Source organism: Pan troglodytes, chromosome 8 (genome assembly GCF_028858775.2).
Source record: "Pan troglodytes isolate AG18354 chromosome 8, NHGRI_mPanTro3-v2.0_pri, whole genome shotgun sequence".
Lineage (NCBI taxonomy): Eukaryota > Metazoa > Chordata > Mammalia > Primates > Hominidae > Pan > Pan troglodytes.
The window spans coordinates 73,165,245-73,190,160 of record NC_072406.2 but is presented as its reverse complement, the minus strand read 5'-3'; the positions used below and the strand labels follow the sequence as shown (position 1 = coordinate 73,190,160).

The 24,916-nt window shown below is 39.7% G+C and overlaps 1 protein-coding gene and 1 long non-coding RNA gene across 37 annotated transcripts in view; one reads left to right on the top strand and one right to left on the bottom strand.

Moving 5' to 3' along the window:
* The window catches only part of RHOBTB1 (Rho related BTB domain containing 1), a 141,036-nt gene that overhangs the window by 90,085 nt on the left and 26,035 nt on the right, over positions 1-24,916 (top strand). For 29 of the 35 annotated variants that reach the window (XR_010159739.1, XR_010159738.1, XM_054659391.2 and 26 more), the window contains 4 exon segments: positions 235-436; positions 797-900; positions 18,751-18,936; positions 22,554-23,527. Coding sequence is in view for 33 of the 35 variants with exons in the window: in XM_054659391.2 (XP_054515366.1) it covers positions 245-436; positions 797-900; positions 18,751-18,936; positions 22,554-23,527 (1,456 nt within the window). In the remaining 2 variants the exon portion in view is untranslated. 35 annotated transcript variants of the gene reach the window in all.
* LOC104008185 (uncharacterized) lies at positions 939-19,752 on the bottom strand. 2 transcript variants are annotated; one of them, XR_682669.3, is made up of 3 exons: positions 19,664-19,738; positions 10,706-10,775; positions 939-1,027 (listed from the first exon to the last, which is right to left on the bottom strand). It is a non-coding gene; the product is annotated as an uncharacterized LOC104008185 (long non-coding RNA). The 2 variants fall into 2 exon arrangements; XR_008537397.2 differs by lacking the exons at positions 939-1,027; positions 10,706-10,775 and adding an exon at positions 19,349-19,446 and having other exon boundaries at positions 19,664-19,752.

Below are 24,916 nucleotides of genomic sequence, written 5' to 3'. Positions count from 1 at the left end.
AATAAACTGTTTGGGGTCAAAATAACAGTCCCATGTTTTTGTACTTGTGTGAGATATAAAAAGAAAACTTGAGTGTCAATTAGGCTTAGTACGAACTTCCAAACATTCTTTCCTGTGCTTGTGCACCTCCAAGGAAGTGGCTGGGCGAAGGCAAAACTCCCTGAACCTCTCACGTCTTTGATTGCTCTGGAAAGCCTTGGTGTCCTTACTGTGGTGTTCACTCTCTTCTTACAGAGTTTTATAAATGGACGCTGACATGGACTACGAAAGACCCAACGTTGAAACTATCAAGTGTGTGGTCGTGGGTGACAATGCCGTGGGGAAGACGCGCTTGATCTGTGCCAGGGCGTGCAACACCACACTCACGCAGTATCAGCTGCTGGCCACCCACGTGCCAACAGTGTGGGCGATTGACCAGTACCGCGTGTGCCAGGAGGTAAGATGCACAGAGTGTCTTCAGCATCCCTAGGGCACATCATTGCTGGTTGCCAGTCTGATTTTTTCTAAAGGAGGAGCGTGGATAAATTACACATTCCAAACAAAACTAACCTTTTTAGTGCCACGAGAGAAAACAAAAGCAAAATGCAAACCGGAGACTGTGGCTCTGGTATCCTGAATGAGGGTTGAGACAGGTGATTCCAGGAAGGGAATTAAGACTTAGCTTAAATCCCGTCAGAGAGAATAAGGAAACTTAATGCAAGTGAATTGATGGCACTGAGGGTGCTGACTTGAACACGCTTCTCCTGGGGAACTTCTGACTGACACCGAGCACAGATGCTCTCTCTCTCTCCTGCAGGTCTTGGAGCGTTCTCGGGATGTTGTTGATGAAGTGAGTGTTTCTCTCAGGCTTTGGGATACTTTTGGTGATCATCACAAAGACAGACGCTTTGCATATGGCAGGTAAACCAAGACTAGTACAGCGTGGTTGAGCTTGAATGCAATTTCCTTTTCAAAACCAGAAGCTGGTTTACAAATCAACAAAAACCACATCATATGGCCTTGAAATGTGCTGGGTTCTGCACTGTGTCTAAGAAAAGGAAAAGAAAAAAAAATGGTATTGTTTCCTGATGTCAAGAAAAGAAGCGTGCCCTGCCAATGAGGAAGTACTGTGTTGAAAACAACCAGTGGTCAAGCTGGAAGGTTTGCTAGATTAGGATTCTGTAACACCCTCCATCTGCGGGCTGCTTTGATTGCTGGTTCTCTGAGTAACACTTCACTTGCCTTCTGTTAGAATGTTTTAAGTTATTTTGGCACTTGGTCACCCTACTTCAGAAAGACTGTTTGGTCTTTTCATGACCATATTGGCAGAGTCTAATGTTATTTGCTTTGGATTTTGTGTTATCTGAAAAGTCTATTATTTTTATTAGAAGGTCATTTTTAAAAAGAAAGAAAAATATCTCCAAAGTCCTTCGCAAGACATATTTCCAAAATGAACAGAAACACTAAAGTTTATTTTTTTAAAAAGGAGAAAAAAATCTAGTAATGGGAAAACTCCTCTAGAAGGACATTAATATGGGTAGGAACATGGTCAAAGTGCCTTAAAATATTTAGCAACCTCTCCTTGCCACCATAACTTAACGTCTCTCTCAGTGAATGGGTTATAGCTGTTAAATTGTGTATTAATGGAGACTTTTTTTTACCACTTAATTATAAATGAACACATTTCATTTTAAGTGTAGAACGTAGATATCATGGCCTTGTTGTCTCTTCTTGACATCAAACATCATGTCACCTTACAGGATTTTATTAGTTAGGTACTCCAAGCACGTGAATTACTCCTTGGCATTGAGATAAGCATTTCTGAAGATTCTTCTGTTTCTCCAAGCCAGTAGCTCTTTGAACAGACTTTTATTGTCATTTATCTAAGTGGCCTAAAATAATGAATAAACTGCTGAAAGAGTTTGCCCTATTCCCAGGAATTATTTCACACACTGAAAGAATCTGTGACTTAGACCACTTTCTTTCAAGGGGACTCAGAGAGTTATGGAAGCAAAACACGATTTTAATGTCCCCTTGGTAACAAGGACTTTTGAACTTAATATCCTACATCATAGATAGTTTTCTTTTCCTTGAATTTCCTGGATTTTTTTCCTTTCTATAATGTTCTTGATTGTTATCTTAGGTGCCATTTTGCTTTTTTCTTTTGTCCAATTGTTCTACATGTAAAAATAACAATTATAAATGAACATGCTTGTAACTGCTGGGCAGTCAGGTTTGTAACACCTATGGTTTTGAGGAAGCTTGATTTGATGACTTTAGGCAGTGTAAGGATAAATACAGTAGATTTCAAAGGACTTTTTTATATCCCCACTTCTAAAACAGTGTCGTGAAAATGATGAGCCTGATGATGAGTTAATGGAAATATTTGGGTTTAGAATCTAGAGACTATTCCAACAGCTCAGTGGTTTGTTGCCACTAGAAATTTATGCATTTGTCAATACCTGTGAAAAAATAACAGAAAAAAAAGAGAAAACAACAACAATGAAATGTATTCATTTCAAACAATGAAATTTAACATGACCCCTCAGCGTAAAGCTGGTGTGGTGGTAATAAAAGGGCTGCTTCATTATCTTGTGAGATTCCTGCATAGCATTTATTTAATGGCACGATGGCCTTCGTAGATCCACACTGGGCCCCGTCCAGCTCTCTGACATAGCTGGAGTCATTTTACAATACAACATGCCATACCTGCGTGTGTGTTCCCTCCCAACAAAAATAAGCTGCTCTTTCCTGTGACTCCATTGGTTCAAAGTGCATTGTTCTGCTCCTTTGTCTGTAACATTTGGTTCTGTCAACTGTAACCCATTATCCCTTTGATAGAAACAGGAAGTGCTCCCCCAAGCCAAGTTTGATTCTCTGAGCAACATTGAGGGGCTTCAGGAACACTCCCGTGTTTCTGGCCACGTTCTCCTTAGGGCCTTGCTTTGTGTGCATGTTTGTACCTTGTATTTCCTCTGCCTTTTCCAATTCCTCACAGCCTCCAGGCGTCCTGACACAGACCCCACCTCTAGTTAAAGAATAAAAACCAGAGCTCCTCTCTCTTGCACTCCAGCATCTTTCTGTAAATGCTAAATATGTAATATCACATTGACGTAATGCCAAAAAGTTACATTTTTATGGAAAAAACTGAGAGAAGTAGGAGTTTTTTTATTCACTATAGGTCCCTGACCAGTACATTTCCCGGCTCTGAGAGAGCTGGTTAATTTCTTAATGACTTCAAGTTTTACCTTTATATCATTTGTGAAGGACAGGAATCATAATTATAGCTTTTACAAACCTTTTTTGTTTTTGCAAAACTTGTTTGGTTTGCAAACCTGTTTTGTGACTGACATTTTTACTGTACTTAGTGAGAATTACAGTTCAGTGGGATGTACTCAGCCATAAACTTTGAGGCATGTGAAATACATTCCCTATTCTTGAAATTGTATTTGAAACCTTTTTAAAATAATTAATTTGATTCTTGTGGTGACAGTGACAGAAGCCAGATTTAAACCAACATGTTTTAGACCTTGCCTTCGGTTTCCTCTGCTTCATAGCAAAAGGTAGTTAATAAGTTGCCCCTCAAACATTCTTTGGCATGGACAAGCTCTAGTTTGCAGAGAGGATTCTGTGGGATGAGGAGTTGTCAGTGGTAGGCAGTTGGCCAACTTGAATTTGCAATGTTCCTGATGTGGTATAACCACAGTGTTATTGCTCTCTTATGATTTAAATGGAACTATTCTACCCATTCTTTTGCCAATTAGAATAAAAGCTCCAATTTTTCAAAAGCCTACTGTGTGCCAGTCAACACATTAGGTGCTTTGCCAACATTAGTTAATCCTTTCAGGAACTGTAGGAGGCAGAGATGATCTTGGTGCTACCATTGAGTAAAAGGTTGAGTTCTTTTACTGCCATAAATTTGCCCAGCAAGTGAGTCTCAGAGGCAGATTCAAAGCCACTCTGCCTGACTCCTGGCTCTCACTCTTTCCACTGTGCCAAGCTACCTCAACCTACTGGGACCCTACATTGGTGAGCTGGATTTCTATTTGCTCTTTTGGATTTGTGCAAAGATTGGAACTAGAAGAGATTTCAAAAGGTCATCTGGTTGACCCCATGTCTTCAGGAAGGGAAATCATCCATCTATCCAAAAAAAAGTATTGATAGGAGCCCTTCTATTCCATGGAGATGAAGGAAACAGAGTAGCATGAGTGTTGTAACGCTCTGCACTTTGAAATCTGTCGACCCTCTCTTCTCTGGAGTGAATAACTCCAGCTCTCTTATGGCCTTTTTTCCACCACCTACTTTATATCCACTTTTGGATGAACTTTTGAAGCTCTTTTCTGGATCTTTTAAAATGTCAGGAACAAAACCGTACATAGTAACCATGACTTTGATCAGCTGCTCTTTTTTGGCAAGGAAAGCGCCTCTTCTTAAAGGGATGTCGCTCAACTCAAGAGTTGTCTCCTGGAGCTCTTATAAAAATGAAATGTCCACATTTAGGGACTTAGCACTGAAAATATAGACAAACAGGATGGGCTCTGCCTTTATCAGGAATCTGGCCCTTCAGTCCCTGTATTAGTCAGTTCTTACACTGGTAATAAAGACGTATTTGAGACTAGGTAATTTATAAAGAAAAAGAGGTTTAATGGACTCACAGTTCTGTGTGGCCGGGGAGGCCTCACAATCATGGCAGAAGGCAAAGGAGGAGCAAAGTCACATCTTTCATGGTGGCAGGCAAGAGAGAGAGCATGTGCAGGGGAACTGCCCTTTATGAAACCACCAGATCTCATGATACTTATTCACTGTCATGAGAATAGCATGAGAAAGACCTGCCCTCAAGATTCAGTTACCTCCCACCGGGTCCCTCCCACGACACGTGAGAATCACGGGAGCTACAATTCGAGATTTGGGTGGGGACACAGCCAAACCATATCAGTCCCTTTTGTCTAGTCACACATAGGTAAATAATTGCAGATTCTATTGTTTTTTTTTTCCCCTAGAAAATTTCCTTCATTGATCTGTCTGCAGGTCAGAGAACCTTCAGACACTGAATAAAGCCTATGTTGCTGACAGTGATAACAACTACAGTTTAATCAGGGTGCCCCATGCACCAGGCCTGTGCTACGTGCTGCATGTGTCCTGTACTGCTTCATTCTTGTGGCGAGCCTGCAAAATAGGCTCATTTCACGGTTGGAGAAACAGGCACAAAAAAGGGCCAAGGTCAGACAGCCAGGACAGAGTGCAGCTGGACTTTCCTCTTGAATCTGTCTGACTCCAAAGCCCATATCTTCCCCATCCACCATGCTGTTGTAGTTTGTGATGATGATGGATGACAAAATTACTTGAAATTTCCTCCTGGTACGGTCTGAATCTTACACAGTACTGTGTGGACCCTGAAGACCAGCACTCACCATCTATTACGAGCTCTGATATTCCAGTGTTCCTCTTAAATTCTTTATTCCACAACAAATAACTTAATTCTTTATATGCATCCATTAAGTAGCTGAGCATGAGTCCTTTTGCTTTCAGTAAAAATGATACATCCAAGAAAACCTTCTGAGAGTGAATGGGAATCTTGGCATGTTTTCCCCAAATCATTTAACTAAAACATTCAGAACCACTGTACTTGCCCTTATCCCCAGCAATTTCTGGGCTTATTTTGAGTCCAGTTAGAACCCATTTATTATATAGTTTATTCTTACACACTGATTTTCCTCAAATGTTGTTGGTTCCTATGAGAAGTAAAGTACATGTTTTAAATGATAACATTAATCAGAGCTATGGTTTCTGTATGTCTAGTTTCATGTTGAAGTTACCTGTAATCAGACACGAATGAACACACCCCATTCTCAATGCACAGTTGAGGCCCTTTAAAAAATTCAGGACTGTAGTGACTGGTGTTTGTATCTTTGCCTGGGATTGGTTGTGCTTGTGTTTTATGGCAAGGGAAAAAGTAAGGATCAGTGAGTGTGTCTAGATAGAGCATTTTGAGTTAGCTCTTAATGTTCATAGCACATTCTAAAGCCTGGGCCAGAAATAACATTGTAATGATGATGTTAGGATGGCAAGCAGCCCGTTGCACAGTGAAACTTCAAGTGGACCAGGAGGTGGACCAGGGCCAGGACTAGGGCATACTGAGGGAGTCACTCGCTTTGGGCATAAAATGTAAATAATAATAATCTTAAAAAGACAGGATCACAATTGCTATTTTGGTTTTTTTTTTTTCCTTCTGCCTCAGACACAATATGGCACTGTTACTCATGCTGACTTTATTTAAAATTTTGATACTTTGTCCACCACGGATTTTTTTGCCTTAATTTGAATTTTTTTTTTTTTTTTTTTGAGAAAGAGTCTCTCACTATTGCCCAGGCTGGTGTGCAGTGGCGCAATCTTGGCTTGCTGCAACCTACATCTCCCAGGTTCAAGTGATTCTCCTGCCTCAGCCTCCCGAGTAGCTAGGATTACAGGTGCCCACCACCACACCCAGCTAATTTTTTGTATTTTTAGTAGAGCTGGGGTTTCACTATGTTGGCCAGGGTGGTCTCGAACTCCTGACCTTGTGATCTGCCCGCCTTGGCTTCCCAAAGTGCTGGGATTACAGGCGTGAGCTACCATGCCCAGCCTGAATTTTTTTTTTTAAGTATTATCTGGATCACTGAAGTTTTTTTGGTACCCTCTTACATTTTGCACTTGAAGAAGTGCTTCATTTTCTTCACTCAAGTACTGGCCCTAATGGCAGACTTTATAAATAGATAGCAAAGTAACTAAGGGAAGAAAGTTAGCAATGCATGTGCTTTTTATGGAAAAGTAATCCAAACCACACTTTTAAATATATGGTACCAAGAGGTCTTGGGAAATTATTACTGGTTGTGTCTTAAAGACATTCAGTTCAGTGTGCTGCTATAACAAAAAGAACTAAAAATTGCTCAGGTTATAGAAAAAAGTAGAAAGGCATGAAAGAAAAGCAGCAATTTGAACCAAGAGATAGAAATAGTTGTTCCCTAAGAGGTTAGGTTAAAACTGTTAGCTCTCCTATTTGAACAGAGCAGTCATTCGGATGTAAGAGTTCTGGAAGAGGTGAATCAGCCAATTTTAGCCAGTACCTAGAAGACTCTGAGGCAGATGGTCCTCTGGCCCCACTTTGGTAAACACCGTCCTGGAATTTTCTGATACTCCTTACCAAACCTCAGCCAGAAGGGAAGAATTTTTGACGATTAGAGAGAGAGCTTTTGAGTAAGGGACGCCAAGCAAAAAAGAGCACATACTGTGTGATTCCATTTCTGTAACATCCTAGAAAATGCAATCTAATCTATAGTGACGGAAAGTAGATCACTGGTTTCCTAGAGAAGAGGATGGAGGGGAGGGATGGATCACAAAGGAACATAAGGAAATTTTAGGGGTGATGGAAATGTTTGCCATTTTGATCATGATGATGGTTCATGGGGAATACGTATGTCAAAATTAATCAAATTAAACATTAAATACGCAAATTTGGTATATTTCCATTATATCTCAATAAAAATTCTTTAAGAAGAGAAATAGGCCAGGTGCAATGACTCATGCCTATAATCCCAGCACTCTGGGAGGCTGAGGCAGGTGGATCACTTGAGGCCAGGTGTTTGAGATCAGCCTGGCCAACATGGTGTAGCCCCATCTCTACTAAAAATACAAAAAATTAGCCAGGTGTTGTGGCTACTCGGGAGGTTGAGGTGGGAAAATCACCTGAGTGTGGGAGGTGGTGGCTGCAGTGAGCTAGGATTGCACAACTGTACTATAGCCTGGGAAACAGAGCAAGACCCTGTCTCAAAAAAAAAAGAAAAGAAAAGAAAAGAAATATCCTTATGGACAAAGTAGTCTATGATATATGAAGAAAGGTTTGCGTGTTAGACTATATATGTTTTAATTATTTATGGAACTTTAAGTTAGTCTCGTTGAAAACGTAAATCACTATGTGAACTTAAAAAATGGAACCAGATCCTTAATAGCTGAATATAACCCTGAAACTAACGATGGGACAGTGTCATACTGTCGCACAAAATCATGCTGGTTCCCTCTTCTCAGAGATAGAACCCCCCTGCCTCAGTGGCTCACAGTCTGACCCAGGGGCCTGTTTCTCAGCCTGTGGTTATGTTTATATCTTTTTCTAACAAGAAACGTTTCACCAGATACCCTGTGATAGCCAAATAGAGAACACCACGTTCTGTGAAAGTTTTCCGTTTCTTCATCAAATAGTAACAATTTTGTCTTTTGTAGCTGGTTCGTTCTGGAACTGGTGAACATGGTGGTAATCTCTGGCAGCATGCATGTGACCTCCATTTTGTACCCAGTCACTCTGACTGGAAATTGGGTGCCGAGTTGAGTGATCAAGTGCGTCCTCTCACTGGGGTTGGTTACTAGACTCATGGGCATGAGACTCCATTCTTATTTGTTTCTCTGGATTGAATCCCAGCCTGCCTTCCCAGCCTCCTGTCTTGGTCCAGACCTAACAAAGTATTTGCAGTTCTGTGCCCTTTGTACCCTCCAGGCCCACAAACATGAATTATGTTAGAATTTAGGCCCCTATCCCACCTATTCTCAAGCTAGCTAATCACTACTCATATGCTAAGAATTAGAACAAGTGTCATGTACTCCTAGAATTCCTCTCTGCACTCTTCCCACCCTCTCTGTCACCTTCGGAATCCAGGTGAGGTGTCTCTCCTTATGTTCCCATAGGACAGCTTTGCAAATCCCTATTGTAGCAATAACTGTATTGCGGGAAAATTGGCTCCTTAATTTTCTCCCATTCCCCTTATCCTATTTTCCTAGTATATTTAGGACAGAGATTTTGTCTTTCTATTCTCTATCCCCGATACATGGCCTGGTGTCTTGTAGGAGCTTGATCAATGTTAGTTGAATGAGTTGACAAATCTCTCATGTGTTCCAGGATCTTCTAAGGCATAGACAAGGAAATAGTCTTATAACAAATGCCAAATTATTTTACCAAGTTGAATTTTATATATGCCCTTTTATAATAGAATAACAAGTGATGGATCAACCTGAAGGTGATGAAGATGGAAAATACTGGTGCTTAGCCTCTCCTTAGTGAATTAGCAAACAGAAAGATCAGCTGCCCCCAGGAGAAAAAGGAGAGAGTTACACTCAGCCACACCCTCAAATCCTCCCTTGTTTTCCCCAAGTTTTTGGACTTGTAAATTTTTTTGGTAATGCCTTTCGTGAATGAGTATTCTTAAACAGTGAATTACTGGTATGAATAATAACGCTTTTCCAATTATAGGTTGTTTCTCCTCTGGGTATCATTTTCAAGATCTTTATAAGAATAATTTTTAAGAATAATTATATAGAGAAACATTTTTTAATCCATTTGCCTAAAGATGAGAGCATTAAGTAGAACAATTAAAGGTGGATTATTGCTGTTATGTGATCATCCAAAACAAACAGATACGTGTTAGACTACATGCATACAAATAATTCAAAAAATTAAATCAGTGTTGGAAGTTTAGGGATTCTGTACTAAAGAACTCAAGCATAGAATTGCAGTGAAGCTGAATCATCTGGCGCACAGAAAATACATGTACCATTCTCTGTGCCACCCTCAGCCTGCTGTCCCACACTGTCCTTCCCGCTCTGAACTGGTACATCTTGTATTCTACCCAGAAGGGAAAAACAGAAGAGCTGGGATTCCTATGCCTGACCCGGCCTTGTCCCCAGGATGAAATTGTCCTTGGAAAGCGGAGTGCCAAATGAGATAGCAACAGGGCTTGATTGATGCCTGGGGCTCACCCATGTGCCAGGGCCAGGAAGGATTTTGGCTGCTGCCCAAGCACCAGTCACATGGCTGGGTTCTTTGTGGCTCAGCCCAGAAAAGCACTGATGGGCCCAAGAGAGTCCACAGGAGTGCGATTAATGAGGCCACTGCAATGGGCAAAGAGAATAAGGAATATATGCATTGTTCAGTACATTAATGTCTTATGTTCTGCGTTCCTTTTACTTTTTTTCTATTACTGCTTAATAACAGGAAGCTTGACAAGTTGGTCAAATACAACTAAGTGTGTTGACTTTTCATGATGAAAGAAGAAAAGAAAACATCAGTTTGTGATGTGTTTATACTGGAACTTTCTGATGAAGAAATATATTCCAGCCCATACAGTTTTTCCTTTCAAAGTAGGTGGTGAAAAGAAAGAGACTTAAGTAATTCTGCATATCTTCAGTGGATAATTCTGTTACCTATCTTTCAGCTATTCCATATCAATAAAGGACACAGCTGGTAATCCAAAAGGAAAGGATCTCTTGATGAAAGTGTTCTGCCATTCTTATTAAAGTCAACATACAAGATACACTCTTAGTGATTTTTGAACCCATAATTATATTTGTCTGATAATAATTGGCACTTAACGGTTTATAGAACACTTTCACTGATATTTTCCTTAGTGAATCTTAACAACAATTCTACCAGTAATTTCTAATATTGGCCATGATTAGACTTTCAAAATTAGTCCACCACTTTATTCTCCCCCAAAAATGCCTCTGCCCTCAGCCTAGAGAGAATAAGTCAGAAGGAGGAAGTTCTGAATTGCAGACACAGAAAGCACATTAGTGAATTCTTTTTTCAATTTATCATCTTGACTATGCTTTTAGTGATTTGCTTGTTTGTTTTGTGTGTTTTTTAAAAGCAAGATGGTCTGTGCAATAGAGGGCTTTCTTAAGCCTTATTTCTGTTGTAACTTACCTGGAATTAATCCTGAAAGTAACCTGTCCATTTCTTTACATTTCCTTTGCTTCTGGAGATAATCTAATTCCTGGAAGAAATTATTAATGCATTATTATTCTGATGTTATGAAATTATCCAATTACATGGGGTAAAGAGATTTTTTAGAGAAATGCAAATAATTAAAATATATAGAGATTAACCGGTTAACCTCTGCCGTATACCGGAGGTATTACATGGCAGTCTTTCAGCGTTAACAGTCTGAAGAACTGTAATGGCTCACATTATATTTTCATTCTTTATTAAAGTTCCAAGTGATTCTCTGACTTACTTTAAGCCTAAATTCATCTCTTTCAGACTTTGAGTCTGCAGACACATTTGTATATGCAGGTTTTACTTTCTGATATCCATAAGGCCTTTTAATTTAATAAAAATTAATTGAGGGCCTGTTTCCTTACACTGTGTGCGCACAATGAGAGAGAAATTAATAGGAACAGGACAAAATCCCTGAAAATGACCTCATAGTATGGTGGAAAAGACAGCTACATAAACCATTACAATTCAGGGTTAACAATGCTGAACTAGAGGTGTCAGTTCCCGGAAGAGGGAAGCAGAAATAAATAGCTCACGAGAAAGCTTATCATTATTCTGAACTCTTTTGGTTCACATCACACATCTGGTCCTCAGGCTATACCTTCAGCGTGTGTATACAGAATGCAGCCACTTCCACCTGTAGGGGACCCCTCCCAGGCTCAGCAGAGTCACCATCCTCTCTCTCGGAATTCTTACCTCTTAACTGGTCCTCTGCTTCTTCCTGCCTTTCCCTCCCTATCCGCTGACCCTCCCAGTCCTCTCCCACTCTTACCTTGCCACCAATTTAGTCCATTCTCATTAAAGCAATGGGCTGACACTGTTCAAACATAAATTATATCACTACGTTCTGCTCAAAGACTTCAGTTTCCCCTCACAACTGTGCTCCAGCAGAATGGCATGGTCCCTTCCTCCAGGAGGTCACCACAGGCAGGCTCCTACCTCGGGCCTTTGCTCTGTTTCCTCTTCTGCTAGGTTCTTCCCCCAGATACCGGCATACTGATTCCCTCCCTTCCCCGAGGGCTTCTGGAAATGTCACCTTCTCAGCGAGGACCTCCCTAGCCACCTCATTTTCAACAGCAATTTTTGCTTCCCAATATCTCTGTCCCCTTTCCTTGCTTTATTTTCTAATTGGCACTTAGCACTACCTATTTTTAATATTTTTCTTCTTTATTGTCTGTCTTCACTAGAATGTGAACATAATGAGATCAAGTGTGACAAGGACAGCAGTTTGTGTCTTTTACTAATCACTCTATCCCCAATGTCTAGAAGAATGCCTGGTACACAGTAGGTTCTCAGTTACTATTTCTGCAAGAAATGATTAGATGGTTGATGAATAATACTGGATAAGTGACTTGACCATTCCTGATACTTTTACTGATTCAAAGAGAGTTGCCAAGGAGGCTGGGTAGAGTCCTTTTGTCATCGTGGTCAAATGATCGTGCTGGTTTACCCAGTTTGGTCTCAGAAGAGTCGGGGAGGTTAATCCCAGAGACCTCCCATATAGCGCGGTAGCTGACACTGAAGTTTTCTTATGCGTGCAACTTGCCCTCAGAAGAAAACATGAAAAGTATAGGAAGGAAGTTCCTCAGTCATTTAGCTTCAGGGAATGCCAAAGAGGAATATGAACTCCAGATGGAGTTGAAAGAGAGTTTATTACCACAATTTCACCTTCGTCTGTTTAGCAAGCCTTCTTTACTTCAGTGCCTCCTGCATTCGTTGACCAGGAGTTAAGTAAGACTGTTTAAGCTGTTTCTTTTAATAAATTATTTGTGCTTCACGCAATTTCACATGCATTCAACTTCTGATGATTATGTGAGGTGTAAGAATAAACTAACGGGAGTATGATTTGCCAAGTATAGAAAATGAGATTTTGAGTGGAAAATGGCCTGATTTCGTTGGATGATAACCCACAACCTTCTTTGGCAAGGCCATTGCCCCCTGTGATATTTGTACTATGATGGTAGAACCAACCATTTCTAAGACTCAAGTATTAGGTTGGTGCAAACGTAATTGCGGTTTTTGCCATTGCTTTCAATATTATCTACCTTAGGGTTCGGTGGCATTGCTGGGATGCTGATGTGACTTCCCTGCACTTAAGAGCATGCATTGCTTTGGCCCCACTTTCAGAGGGTGGTGGAAGACTGGTTTAAAATATTGCTTCCTACTAAACATGCAGATACGGGCTTGGAAAAAAATAGTTGCACAAGCTAATCACTCACAAATCTGGATATATTTCAGGATGTTTTGACAGTTTTCCCCACATAACATCTGTACTTAAGAAGCCTCACGCTATTGGTAAAGTATTAACTTGATTTCTCTGCTCACATCCAGGGCACTGCATGGTTCTGCCCTGCTATCCCCAGATCCCCTGCCAGGCGCTCCCCTACAGGCCTCTCCATCCTCCATGAGTATGAGCTTACACGGCCATTCATCTCCTGGTGGTTATGTGCACCATCACTGACAACTCCCTCTGCATCTCATACACACTGGGCTGCTCCCCTACTAAAATTTTCCAAAGCCACGTGTTACACATTCCTTTTCTCTGCCATGCTCCCAGCTGTTTTGTGCTGTTTTGATCTGTCTGTTTGCATAGCCCTGTCAGACTATATGCATGAAAGATATGTTGTCGACATGAATGGTTTTGAAAATGTTTCTGTAAAGAACCTACCTCAGTTACCAGCAGGGAAAAAGAAGCTTGAAGCCCCAAAGAAGGTCAGACACTCCTACTTGAATCTTTGCCAGAGGGGGACTCATGCACAGTGACAAAGAAAAGAAGCCCATTAAAATGTGACCACAATGTCTGTCCGTATACTGGATATGGGGAGTCTCTCCTAAAAAAATAAGTAATAATAGTCAATGATGACATATAAAGAGGTGGGATCCTACCACAGAACAAAAGAATTTGTACAAATGTACATTGAAAGGAGATACTTCAAGCAGAACTTGGGTAAATATAATTATTAGCGGCCAGGCGCGGTGGCTCATGCCTGTAATCCCAGCTCTTTGCGAAGCCGAGGTGGGAAGATCACAAGGTCAGGAGTTCAAGACCAGCCTGGCCAACATGGTGAAACCCCATCTCTACTAAAAATACAAAAAAATTAGCCAGGCATGGTCATGCGCCTGTAATCCCAGCTACTCGGGAGGCTGAGGCAGGAGAGTTGCTTGAACCCGGGAGGTGGAGGTTGCAGTGAGCCGAGATTGAGCCACTTCACTCCAGCCTGGGCAACAGAGCAAGACTCCATCTCAAAAAAAAAATTATATGTATATGTATGTAATTGTTAGCTTATTCTTGGTCACCAAGTGTTAATGTATCAAGAGACCCAACCAGACTCAGACAAACTGGAGAAGGGCATTTGGCTGTCCGACTCATAGCTTTCTGGAGAACTTGGTGGAGTCCACTGTCCTTCTCATTGCTTGTAAAATTTACCTGATCTGAAGCTTCTAGATAAAAAGATAATGTCAGAATTATTCTTTCACTTAACCAGGTAAGAAAACCCAAGGCCCACAGCTCCTCAGCTGGATGATAGTGGCAAAATAAATGAGACTAGAAAAGGAAAGTCAAACTAAGAAGACAGTACTTTTATGACAGGAAAGAATTTAGAAGAAAATTTATTTAACAATAAAAGTTTGTTACTGATTATGAATTCTTTTCCGACCATGTCTTCAAAGGATGAATCTGGTATTTCAGATTGGAAAAAAAGTTGAGCTTCTGGTTGCTTCTCTGATCTTTTCCCACCAACTCTGCTATATTTGACTGTAGACATTATAAAGACAGTCTCTGAGAACATGTGTGGTATTTTGCTGTTCAAAGTCTAGCTAGGGCCAAGATATGTGGGTAAGATGCACTTTTTTTGGATTTTTTTTTCTTTAATCCTCCAACAAAGATTGGTCCCAACTTTGCATGTACTCCTTATGTTATTCAAATATCCTTGCCAATCTTTCACATGCTATCTTTGGCCAGTGTTCCCCTAGAAAGATAACTGAAAAAAAAATGCGCTTTTTTGTTTGTTTAATATCTGAAGTAAAACTGATGCAGCTGAGCTTGGCTTTATCAGCTCAGGCATTTTTGGATGACTTGGTCTCTCTGATTCACTCCCACTCCTCTATGAAACAAGATCTCCAATTGTTTCAACATTTCGATTTATTTCAGATTGTTTTTGATTTGACTAGTCAAAACGTTATTTCATGGACATGATTTGATGTCTTAGTACCCAGCAAAATTTTTATATTGATATTTTCTCCTTAGAAAGAAGAAGTCATTTTTCCCTAAGATATAAACATTCCGTGGGCAAGGGCAAGCAACTAAGACCATATATCCTTAAGTCCTTTGTAATTCTGGCTTTCTCTAATAAAACTGTTTAGCCCAGTGAAACATAAAATATTTAATAAAAGTAAGTACAATAAACATTCCAAACTCCTTCCTACCCCTTCTCAGTATTCAGGTTCTGGAGTTTACAATCTCATGTACCCTGTACTCTGCCTCTGCATTCTCGAATTCTTATGCTTTTTACCCCAAATATCTGTAGGACTCCATTTAAATCCTATTTGATTCTTTTTACAGCTGAAACAGGACCCCTGAGGTCATTTCTAGACTAACCCTACTGCCTGATATGTGAGAATGTCCTCATCACACTCACCACTCCCAATTATTTTTAAACTGACTCTTCAAAGTTAAAAAATGTAACAGAGCCATAGAAATAGAAATGCTAGAACTTGCCTGTTTCTTTTTATCTTTCAGAGGAATGGTATTTTTTAAACACAAGCTTATGTCAGACATTGAACAGTCTCCACATGGGAATGAATGTTTTGATTAAAAGTTATTTAATATCTCTAGTTCCTTGGCATTCTGCCTAAAGCTGGAGATATTCTTAGCTGCAGGTCTTGTGCCTTCTTTGACTAGATTAAAAAAAAATGGCTCGAAATCTAGAGGGAATAAATGGCATTCTGAAAATAGTTACTTGATTGTATATGTGTTTATATCACAGAGGATACTGATGTGTTGAGAATTAGGAGTTACAGAAGAATGTTGGTAAGGAGAAATGCATCAAAGCTGCATCTTTCTATAGCTCTGTCACTGCGTCCATTGATTCCTAATGCTTAGCCTTTTGGTTAAACTTGGTTTTAGGGAGCTACGTTCATATGGCAGACCTTAAGAATAGAATTCTGTGTAATCTTTATGTAAAGTTTTCTTAACTTGCATTTGTATTTAGATCAACAAGGGTTAACCACAAGACATTTAAGCATTGTGATACTTAAAATATGATCTTGGGCCGGGCGCGGTGGCTTGCGCCTGTAATCCCAGCACTTTGGGAGGCCGAGGTGGGTGGATCACCCGAGGTGGGGAGTTTGAGACCAGCCTGACCAACATGGAGAAACCCCGTCTCTACTAAAAATACAAAATTAGCCGGGCATGGTGGCACATGCCTGTAATCCCAGCTACTCAGGAGGCTGAATCAGGGCAATTGCTTGAACCCAGGAGGCAGAGGTTGTGGTGAGCTGAGATCATGCCAGTGCACTCCAGCCTGGGCAACAAGAGCAAAACTCCGTCTCAAAAAATAAATAAATAAAAAATAATCTTATTTTTTAACTGCTTTCAGTGTAAAATAATGAGCACAGATTCTCATAGCACCTAAATGTGAATATGAAAAACAAGAAGACCTTTTTTCTGATATACAGATAGAATTTTGACTCAATAAGTTATTTTATCTTCAGAGGTAGTATTGCTCTCAGCACAACCTCTTTTCTTTAACTATCATTATTTTGAGGTGAAATATTTACAGGACATTGAATTATTTTTCCAGCTTTCCAATGGCATTTCATGCATTTAGATATTGATGTGACATAGTTAGAAGTTGGGCCCTCAGGACCTGTATTGTGTGATGGCATTGTGCTACTATCATCACAAGATTCCTTTTTTTCCAACCCCCAAGGTCCTGTCTGTACTTGTTTACAGGTCATCTGGATAGCAACTAGTATGTGTTCAATACCATGAGTGTTATCATGGTAACCTTGACAACCAAGCTAGCTCTGATTTCAAAACCTCATATGCTGTATCATAAAATTAGAGAACAGAATTGACATTTAGCTACATGTCTGTCATATAAATTAAGCTCTGAGAATGATTCCCCTTAGAGCCATGTGTCTTAATAGGGAAATAGAAGGCACCAATTAGAACTATTTTATACATATTATAACACATTTAGGTGCTGGATATATTTCCTCAATTCTTTTTGTATAATTTTGAACCTCAGATATTCTCATTCTATTCTCACTGTGCCAAAATTCATGGTGGCTTTATTTTATGTTCAGGATGAAGCTTATAGCAGAGTTTCATCAGATACCTGATATAAATAGGATTATGAATAATAGAAAACTCAGCCCATAAAAAATGTAAAATTCAAAGCATTCTTGGCTTTACTGGATACTGTTATTTATGCTGATTGTAAGACTGAGCACAGAATATTTCACTAAGTAAATCAGAATCCCAAAGACAAGACATGTTTTCTTTTCATTTATATATTTATGCATATTTTTGCTCATATTATCCCAGCATCCAAAAATCTTGATATCTTTATTCAAGATGATTCTGAACATTCAGATTAATACATTCATCTACTTTAAGTCCTAGGTCCTCTCTTATAATTTGGAAATATTTTAATCTCAGGATTTTCTGCTCTATTTGTTGTGGTCTGATGCAGCTTTTCTTGGATATAAATTTAAAGACACAGCTTGTGAATTACATTTAATGTAAGCACCCTGCAGTTTTCTGCATTGCAAGTGATTATTTTTAGAAATTTTATGGTTGCCTGCATATATTTGTTTGTATTCATTGATATGTAGGGGGGAAGCTCATTAATGATTTAAAAGGAAGGTGTTTTGATTCATCGACTTGACTCTTCTCATTACATAAACAATAAAAGCAATGGCAATAAATTAACATCTAATGAAATTGTAAGAGTTTATTTCTGAATTTAGCCACAAGATAGTCTTGAATCCTTGGGCGTAACTTTTCTTATTCTTTGTATCCTTTTGCCTCAGTGTTTTGAAAGTCATCATTCAGCACATTTTAACCTAGAATGATGGTTTATAATTCCTATGAAAGATTCCTTTTAGCAGCTATTTATCAAACACCATAATTGGACAACTGTTTTGTAAAATAGTTCTTTGACTCCTAGAATGGCAAGTTATTATGTAAAAATGGAAGACCCTTATGTCAAAATTTACTATAAAGCAGTTTTTCTTTTCCCCATATACCTGCTTTGTATCTCATGTAACATTTGAGAAATCTGCTTCCAATATTTTCTCATCTTGTTAGTCATCAATCTAATTCTCGCCTAGTTATATGTTAAATATTACCTTCTTGCCTTACTTAGTAAAGAGTCAAAATTCCTGCAAATTCAGGATTTTTCTTTTCGGAAACAGATAAGTGGCTATGCTGTCTACATGTGTGCATAAGTGGGAAGAAGGGCAGAAATCCTTCTGTGTATTTGCTGACCCTGTACAGCAAATACTTGTTACATTTTCAGTAATGTTTAAATTGTTTGCTTTATCTCATTGGGATGAGTCATCATCACCTTTATGTTGTTTAAACTGGTGAAAGGTAGTTTGTATTTTCTTTTCTCTTGAAACTATTTCTTGTGATGAAGAGAAATAGTTCAGCATGTTGTGGTTCCAGGACTGAGACAAGTTTGGGTAATCATCTCTACCATAAAATAACTTCATCGGAAACATCAATGCATCAGCATTCTGCAGTGCAATATGGAAATGAACTGTTAGGCTGTGTTGGTGCTGGAATGTGGGGGCTTATCAGGCTGTTTGCATGACTCCAAGATGTTTTTTAATATCTGGTCTTTTTTTTTTTTTAATTGTGACATGAGATGGCATTAGAAGGATGGGGTTTGGGAGGAACCATAATGGTAAACGGAAAAACCTGTTAAAAGGCAATACAAGCTTCTTTTATGATTTCCTTTTAGGTCTGATGTTGTGGTCCTCTGTTTTTCGATTGCTAATCCCAATTCCCTAAATCATGTGAAAAGCATGTGGTATCCAGAAATCAAGCACTTTTGCCCTCGAACACCCGTTATCCTTGTTGGGTGCCAGCTTGATCTCCGCTATGCCGACCTGGAAGCTGTTAATCGAGCCAGGCGCCCGTTAGCAAGGTAAGCCAAGGGACTCAGTGTTTCCCTGTCCTGACCAAGTTAAAATTTACAGGCAGCAGGTGTCTCTGTAGCCTGGTGTTCTGCTCTTCAACACTCCTGGATCCCATCAATCAGGCATGGGTTTTAAGTCAGCCCATAAATCATGAGGAGTGTGCCCTGAGCCCTTCTAACAGGCACCATCATCTCTGGTGTCAGAACTCATTTTTGTCAAATGATTGGACAGCACTTGAAGTAAATTCTCGAATTATGAAAGCGTGTGATTAAAAGCACTTTGAAAAGTATAAAGTATTAGACAAAATGTTGGTTACTCATAATAACGTCATCCTTGAAATTATAATTATTACAATAAAATTAATTAACACTTAGAGGTATCTGGGCCCCAGAGAACATCAGATTCATACAAACACACATATTGAAGGGTTTTTCATCTTCCTTTTATTCCTCAGTCCAACCTGTTACAGTATTTCATTCTCAAGATGACAGTGTCCACTTTTTGAAAATCATTCGGACCTATAGTTGCAAAACAAACAGTTACTACTTTTTAAATGTCTCTAGTGGTTACATATTTAAGTGTCACAAATGTAAAATACAACTTGAAGGAGAATTTGTTTCACTATATATAAAATGTCGATATTGATTTTGGTGGGGTGTATTAGTCCATTCTCATGCTGCTAATAAAGAGATAATTGAGACTGATTTATGAAGGAAAGAGGTTTAATTGACTCACAGTTTAGCATGGCTTCGGAGGCCTCAGGAAATTTGCAATCATGGCAGAGGGGAAGAAAACACATCCTTCTTCGCATGGCGGCAGGAGAGAGAAGAATGAGAACCGAGCAAAGGGGGATGCCCTTTATAAAACCACCAGATCTCATGAGAACTTACTCACTATTATGAGAATAGCATGGGGGAACCGCCCCCATGATTCAGTTACCTTTCACCAGGTCCCTCCCGTGACACATGGCGATTACGGGAACTACAATTCAAGATGAGATTTGAGTGGGGACATAGCCAAACCATGTGGAGGGAAATACATTTCTTTTAAAATGTCGGTTCCCTCAAATCCCCTGTATAAAAAAACAACTTTTTATGTTTTCTTTATGTTGAACTTTTTGCCTGGAGAGCACTCCTTTTCAAAAAATTTTGATATTAATACCCTCCTCTAGGCTGGGCACAGTGGCTCATGCCTGTAAACCCAACATTTCAGGAGGCCAAGGTGGGAGGATCGCTTGAGGCCAGGATTTTGAAACCAGCCTGGGCAACATAGTGAGACCACGTCTCTAGAAAAATAAAAATAAAAATAAAAAAAACATCAGCCAGGACTGGTGGTATACACCTGTGGTTTCAGCTACTTGAGAGGCTGAGGTGGGAGGATCACCTGAACCTGGGAGGACAAGGCTGCAGTGGGCCATGATTGCACCACTTCACTCCAGCCTAGGTGACAGAGCAAGACCCTGTCTCAAAAAAAAAAAAAAAAAAGCAAACAGCAACAACAACAAAAATCCCTTATTTTGACATTTACCTAATAGGCTTATCACAAAATTTTATATTGACACAACTTTTTATGCTCTCCAAGCAATAGTAAATGGTACTTTCTTTAGACAATTTCTGATGTTCTAGGTATGTTTTGCATTAAATTTCTAAAAACACTTTATATTCAGTTTCCACAATCCTTCTGTTCTTCAGTGCATGGACTAGGAATTGAATATTAGGAGCCATGTAGAGGTTAAGAAGTCCACAGTAAATGAGAGACTGTCCTGGCCTCAGCAACTTTCTGTATAAAAATAGGTTATGATAATCAGTCTTCACAATCATGGACTGGAGGAGAGTTGCAGAGCTGTAGAGAACAGTGGAGGGGACAGTGCCTTCTACAGAGCAATTCTAAGAAGATTTTGTGAAGGAGTTTGTATTTGAGCTAAGCCTTGAAGAGTTTCATCAGTTGGTAAATTTCAAGTCAGTCTTAAGAACAAGGAACACAATGCTCTCAGGAGCGAACTTTTGAGTTAAACCTTCTTCCCTGCACTTCCCTTCCACCTTTGTCAACACCCTATAATTTTCCCTCCTTTTCATCTAAGTCGTCAAATCCAAATTCTACCCAGTATCATCTTTTTCCTCCTAAGACCAGTGTCTGTCCTATATATTACCTTTGGTGTTAAAGGCCAAATATTTATATAAGAAGGTAAGTTCCTAAGGGTGTGTGTTAGAATCAACACTTTGTGATGAGTGTCACAATAAAGCACTTCCTGCCTGTGTTCTGGAACCCATCTATGCCTTTACCATGGTTATGCCATAACCCCAGCACTGTACTGCGTCTACTGTTTCCAAAGATTTGTCCTCCCAGGGTTTGATTAGGTTGTAAATGGGCCTTGTGTGCCAGCCTAAAGGGTATGGACTTTATTCCAGGGGCTTTGTGAAATCAGAGGAAGTTAAAACAGAACTGCCGCCAGGTCATAGTTGTGTTATGTAAAGACTTTTCTTGCAGCAGTGAAGACTGTGGACTAAAATGTGAGGAGTGAGTGCGAAGAAAGATTAGTTAAGGGGCTAATGCACCAGTCCAAGCAAAAGAAGGCTTGAAGAAGGGATTGGAGGAAAAAAGAAGGCAAAGATTTGAAAGAGAATTCACAAATCCGACAGAGAAGAGCTGTAGGAAGTGGATCATTTAACTAGGAGTGGGAAAGTCTTGACTCTAATTGCTTAATAGAGGTCTCTCAGCAGCCTGAAAATGTGACTTCAGACAAGCCCTTTAACCTTTCTGCCTCAGTTTCCTCAGAATGTAGAACAGAAATAATACCTCACAGGGCTATTGTGAGGCTTACATGAAAAATGTATATGAATGGATTTTAAAGTTATAAAGTAAAATTCAAGTATAAGATATTGTTGATAAAGATGAAGGTGATGAAGAGAGTAGTGATAATGATGATAACAGCTAACATTTATCAGGCACTTACTGTGGACAAAATACTATGCTTAGCATAGCCATGCTAATAATTTAAACATTTCAATAGTCCTTCAAGGTATAATTACTCATTGTTATTATTATTCCTGTCTTACAGATGGAAAAACTAATGTTTAATGAGGTTAAGTAACTTACCCAAGATTAAATAGCTAGTAAAGTGATGATCCTTCAGTTACTGTGGTTACTGCTGACAGCATTTTTTTTTAAAGAAGTAAAACACTCTCTATTTAGGCACATGGTCATGTAAATGAAAAGTTCTAAGGAATCTACAAAAAAAGCTATCAGAATTAACATATTAATTTAGCAAAATAATAGCATAAAAGGTCAATACACAAAAATCAATTTTATTTATATAAACTAAGAAATGAACAATTGGAAAATAAAATTTAAAAAACAATGCCATTTATAATAACATAAAAACATGGAATATTTATGGATAAGCTTCACAAATTATGTGCATTGAAACTCTGAAATATTTGAAAGCATTATTTTTTCCTTCAATCATAACTCCTTTATAGTCCAAAGACTTGAGGTGGTGGCAGATTTTTCCAGAGACTAAAAGCCTGACTGGAGTTTTCAGTGTATAGTTCCATTAGGTGCTTAGATAGGCCCTTGTTACTGTTTTCACAAGGCTGATTATAATTTTTAAAATGTTCTATTTCAGGCCCATAAAGAGAGGGGATATTTTGCCCCCAGAAAAAGGCCGAGAGGTAGCAAAGGAACTTGGCTTACCATACTATGAAACAAGCGTGTTTGACCAGTTTGGTATCAAGGATGTGTTTGACAATGCAATCCGAGCAGCGCTGATTTCCCGCAGGCACCTGCAATTCTGGAAATCCCACCTAAAGAAAGTCCAGAAACCTTTACTTCAGGCACCCTTCCTACCTCCAAAAGCCCCTCCACCGGTCATCAAAATTCCAGAGTGTCCTTCCATGGGGACAAATGAAGCTGCCTGTTTACTGGACAATCCTCTATGTGCTGATGTTCTGTTCATCCTTCAGGACCAGGAACACATCTTTGCACATCGAATTTACCTCGCTACCTCTTCTTCCAAATTTTATGATCTGTTTTTAATGGAATGTGAAGAATCCCCAAATTGGAGTGAAGGAGCCTGTGAGAAAGAGAAGCAGAGCAGAGATTTCCAGGGGCGGATATTGAGTGTCGACCCAGAGGAAGAAAGGGAGGAGGGCCCGCCTAGGATACCTCAGGCCGACCAGTGGAAGTCTTCAAACAAGAGCCTGGTGGAGGCTCTGGGGCTGGAAGCCGAGGGTGCAGTTCCTGAGACACAGACTTTGGCCGGCTGGAGTAAGGGGTTCATTGGCATGCACAGGGAAATGCAAGTCAACCCCATTTCAAAGCGGGTGGGGCCCATGACTGTGGTCAGGATGGACGCTTCAGTCCAGCCAGGCCCTTTTCGGACCCTGCTCCAGTTTCTTTATACGGGACAACTGGATGAAAAGGAAAAGGATTTGGTGGGCCTGGCTCAGATCGCGGAGGTCCTAGAGATGTTCGATTTGAGGATGATGGTGGAAAACATCATGAACAAGGAAGCCTTCATGAACCAGGAGATTACGAAAGCCTTTCACGTAAGGAAAGCCAATCGGATAAAAGAGTGTCTCAGCAAGGGAACGTTCTCGGGTGAGTGGGCCGCGGGGCAGAGCCATTAATACCTTTGATTGTGTTTCATTGAACGTTAGCCAGACATGAGCAGGAGAAAGAAGAACCATAGCTAACATTTATACGTACTTATTTTTTCCCATGTACCTTTCTAAGCTACAGGCATTAACTTCTTTAATCCTCATCAGACTTAAAGGTTAAATATGATTGTCTCCATTTTGCAGGTGGAGAAACCAAGGGACAGAGAGGTTAGGTAATCTGCCCATGGTCACACCAGCAATAAATGGTAGAGCCAGGATTTGAACCCATGCTCTTGTGGGTATCAAAACCTGTTCCATAAACCACCATGGTACCACACTGCTCCTCAAGAGTGGATCAGGGACCCCAAGCCTATCTCCAGTGGGCTTGTTGCATACAATTCCCCTTCAGAATCTATTCTCTGACCAATTCTATTCTCCATTGACCCTTCAGCACTGACCCATGACAAAAATCAGTGATCTCAAGTCCTGAGGCCACTAAAGTCCTTGAGGCAATTTTGGTGGCCCTCCATCTTCCTACAAGGGGTGTCTCATCTGTTTCCATCCCCTCTTCCTTTTCCGTCCTCATGCTCCTTGGCCCTGCACTTCTGTAGTTTTCTTGCACCTCCTTTGCCTTTGATAACTATGCCATATGCTGCCCGCAGCACCCTTTCATAATTGTTAAGCACGCTGGTGGCCCGCATCCAATATGGGTTATTGACCCATGCTTGTACTGTCTTACACTTGGACTATTTTTGTTCTGAAATTGTCCTCTGGGCTGGTGTGTGGGTGTGTGTAATTTCATTGTAAAATGTTGACTTCCTGACTTCTATTTATATGGATACCTCTACCTTTGTCTTTATCTTTTATAATCCCTGCCAGGGCATTACACATTTAGTAAGTGGTTCCTAAAGACTCAGTTCATTCATTTTAAAGCTTATGAGTAGTATTTACTTCAAACACTGGCCATTGTGTTACAGAAATAGTCTTGAAAATTAATGAAAAGAATATGTTACAAACCTACAGTAACTTAAACAGTGAGCTTTAGGTAGAGTTGATTAAATCACCCCCTCCTTACTGGAGAGGCATAATAATCAAATACAATGTGGGAGTCTCAATTGGATTCTGTTTTTTTTTTTTTTAAAGCTATGAAATACGATTTAGGGATAATTGGAGAAATTTGAATATGAACAATATAGTGGATGATAATAGGGAATTATTTTTAATTTTCTTAGGTGTAATCATAGTATGGTTATTTAGGAGACTGTTGTTATTTTGGGAAAACTTGTGATAAGGTAGTTAGGAGTGAAGTGCCATGCTATCTGTAAAAAAAAAAAAGTCTATACACATATGCAAAATTATACAAAAATACACATATAGCCAGGCATGGTAG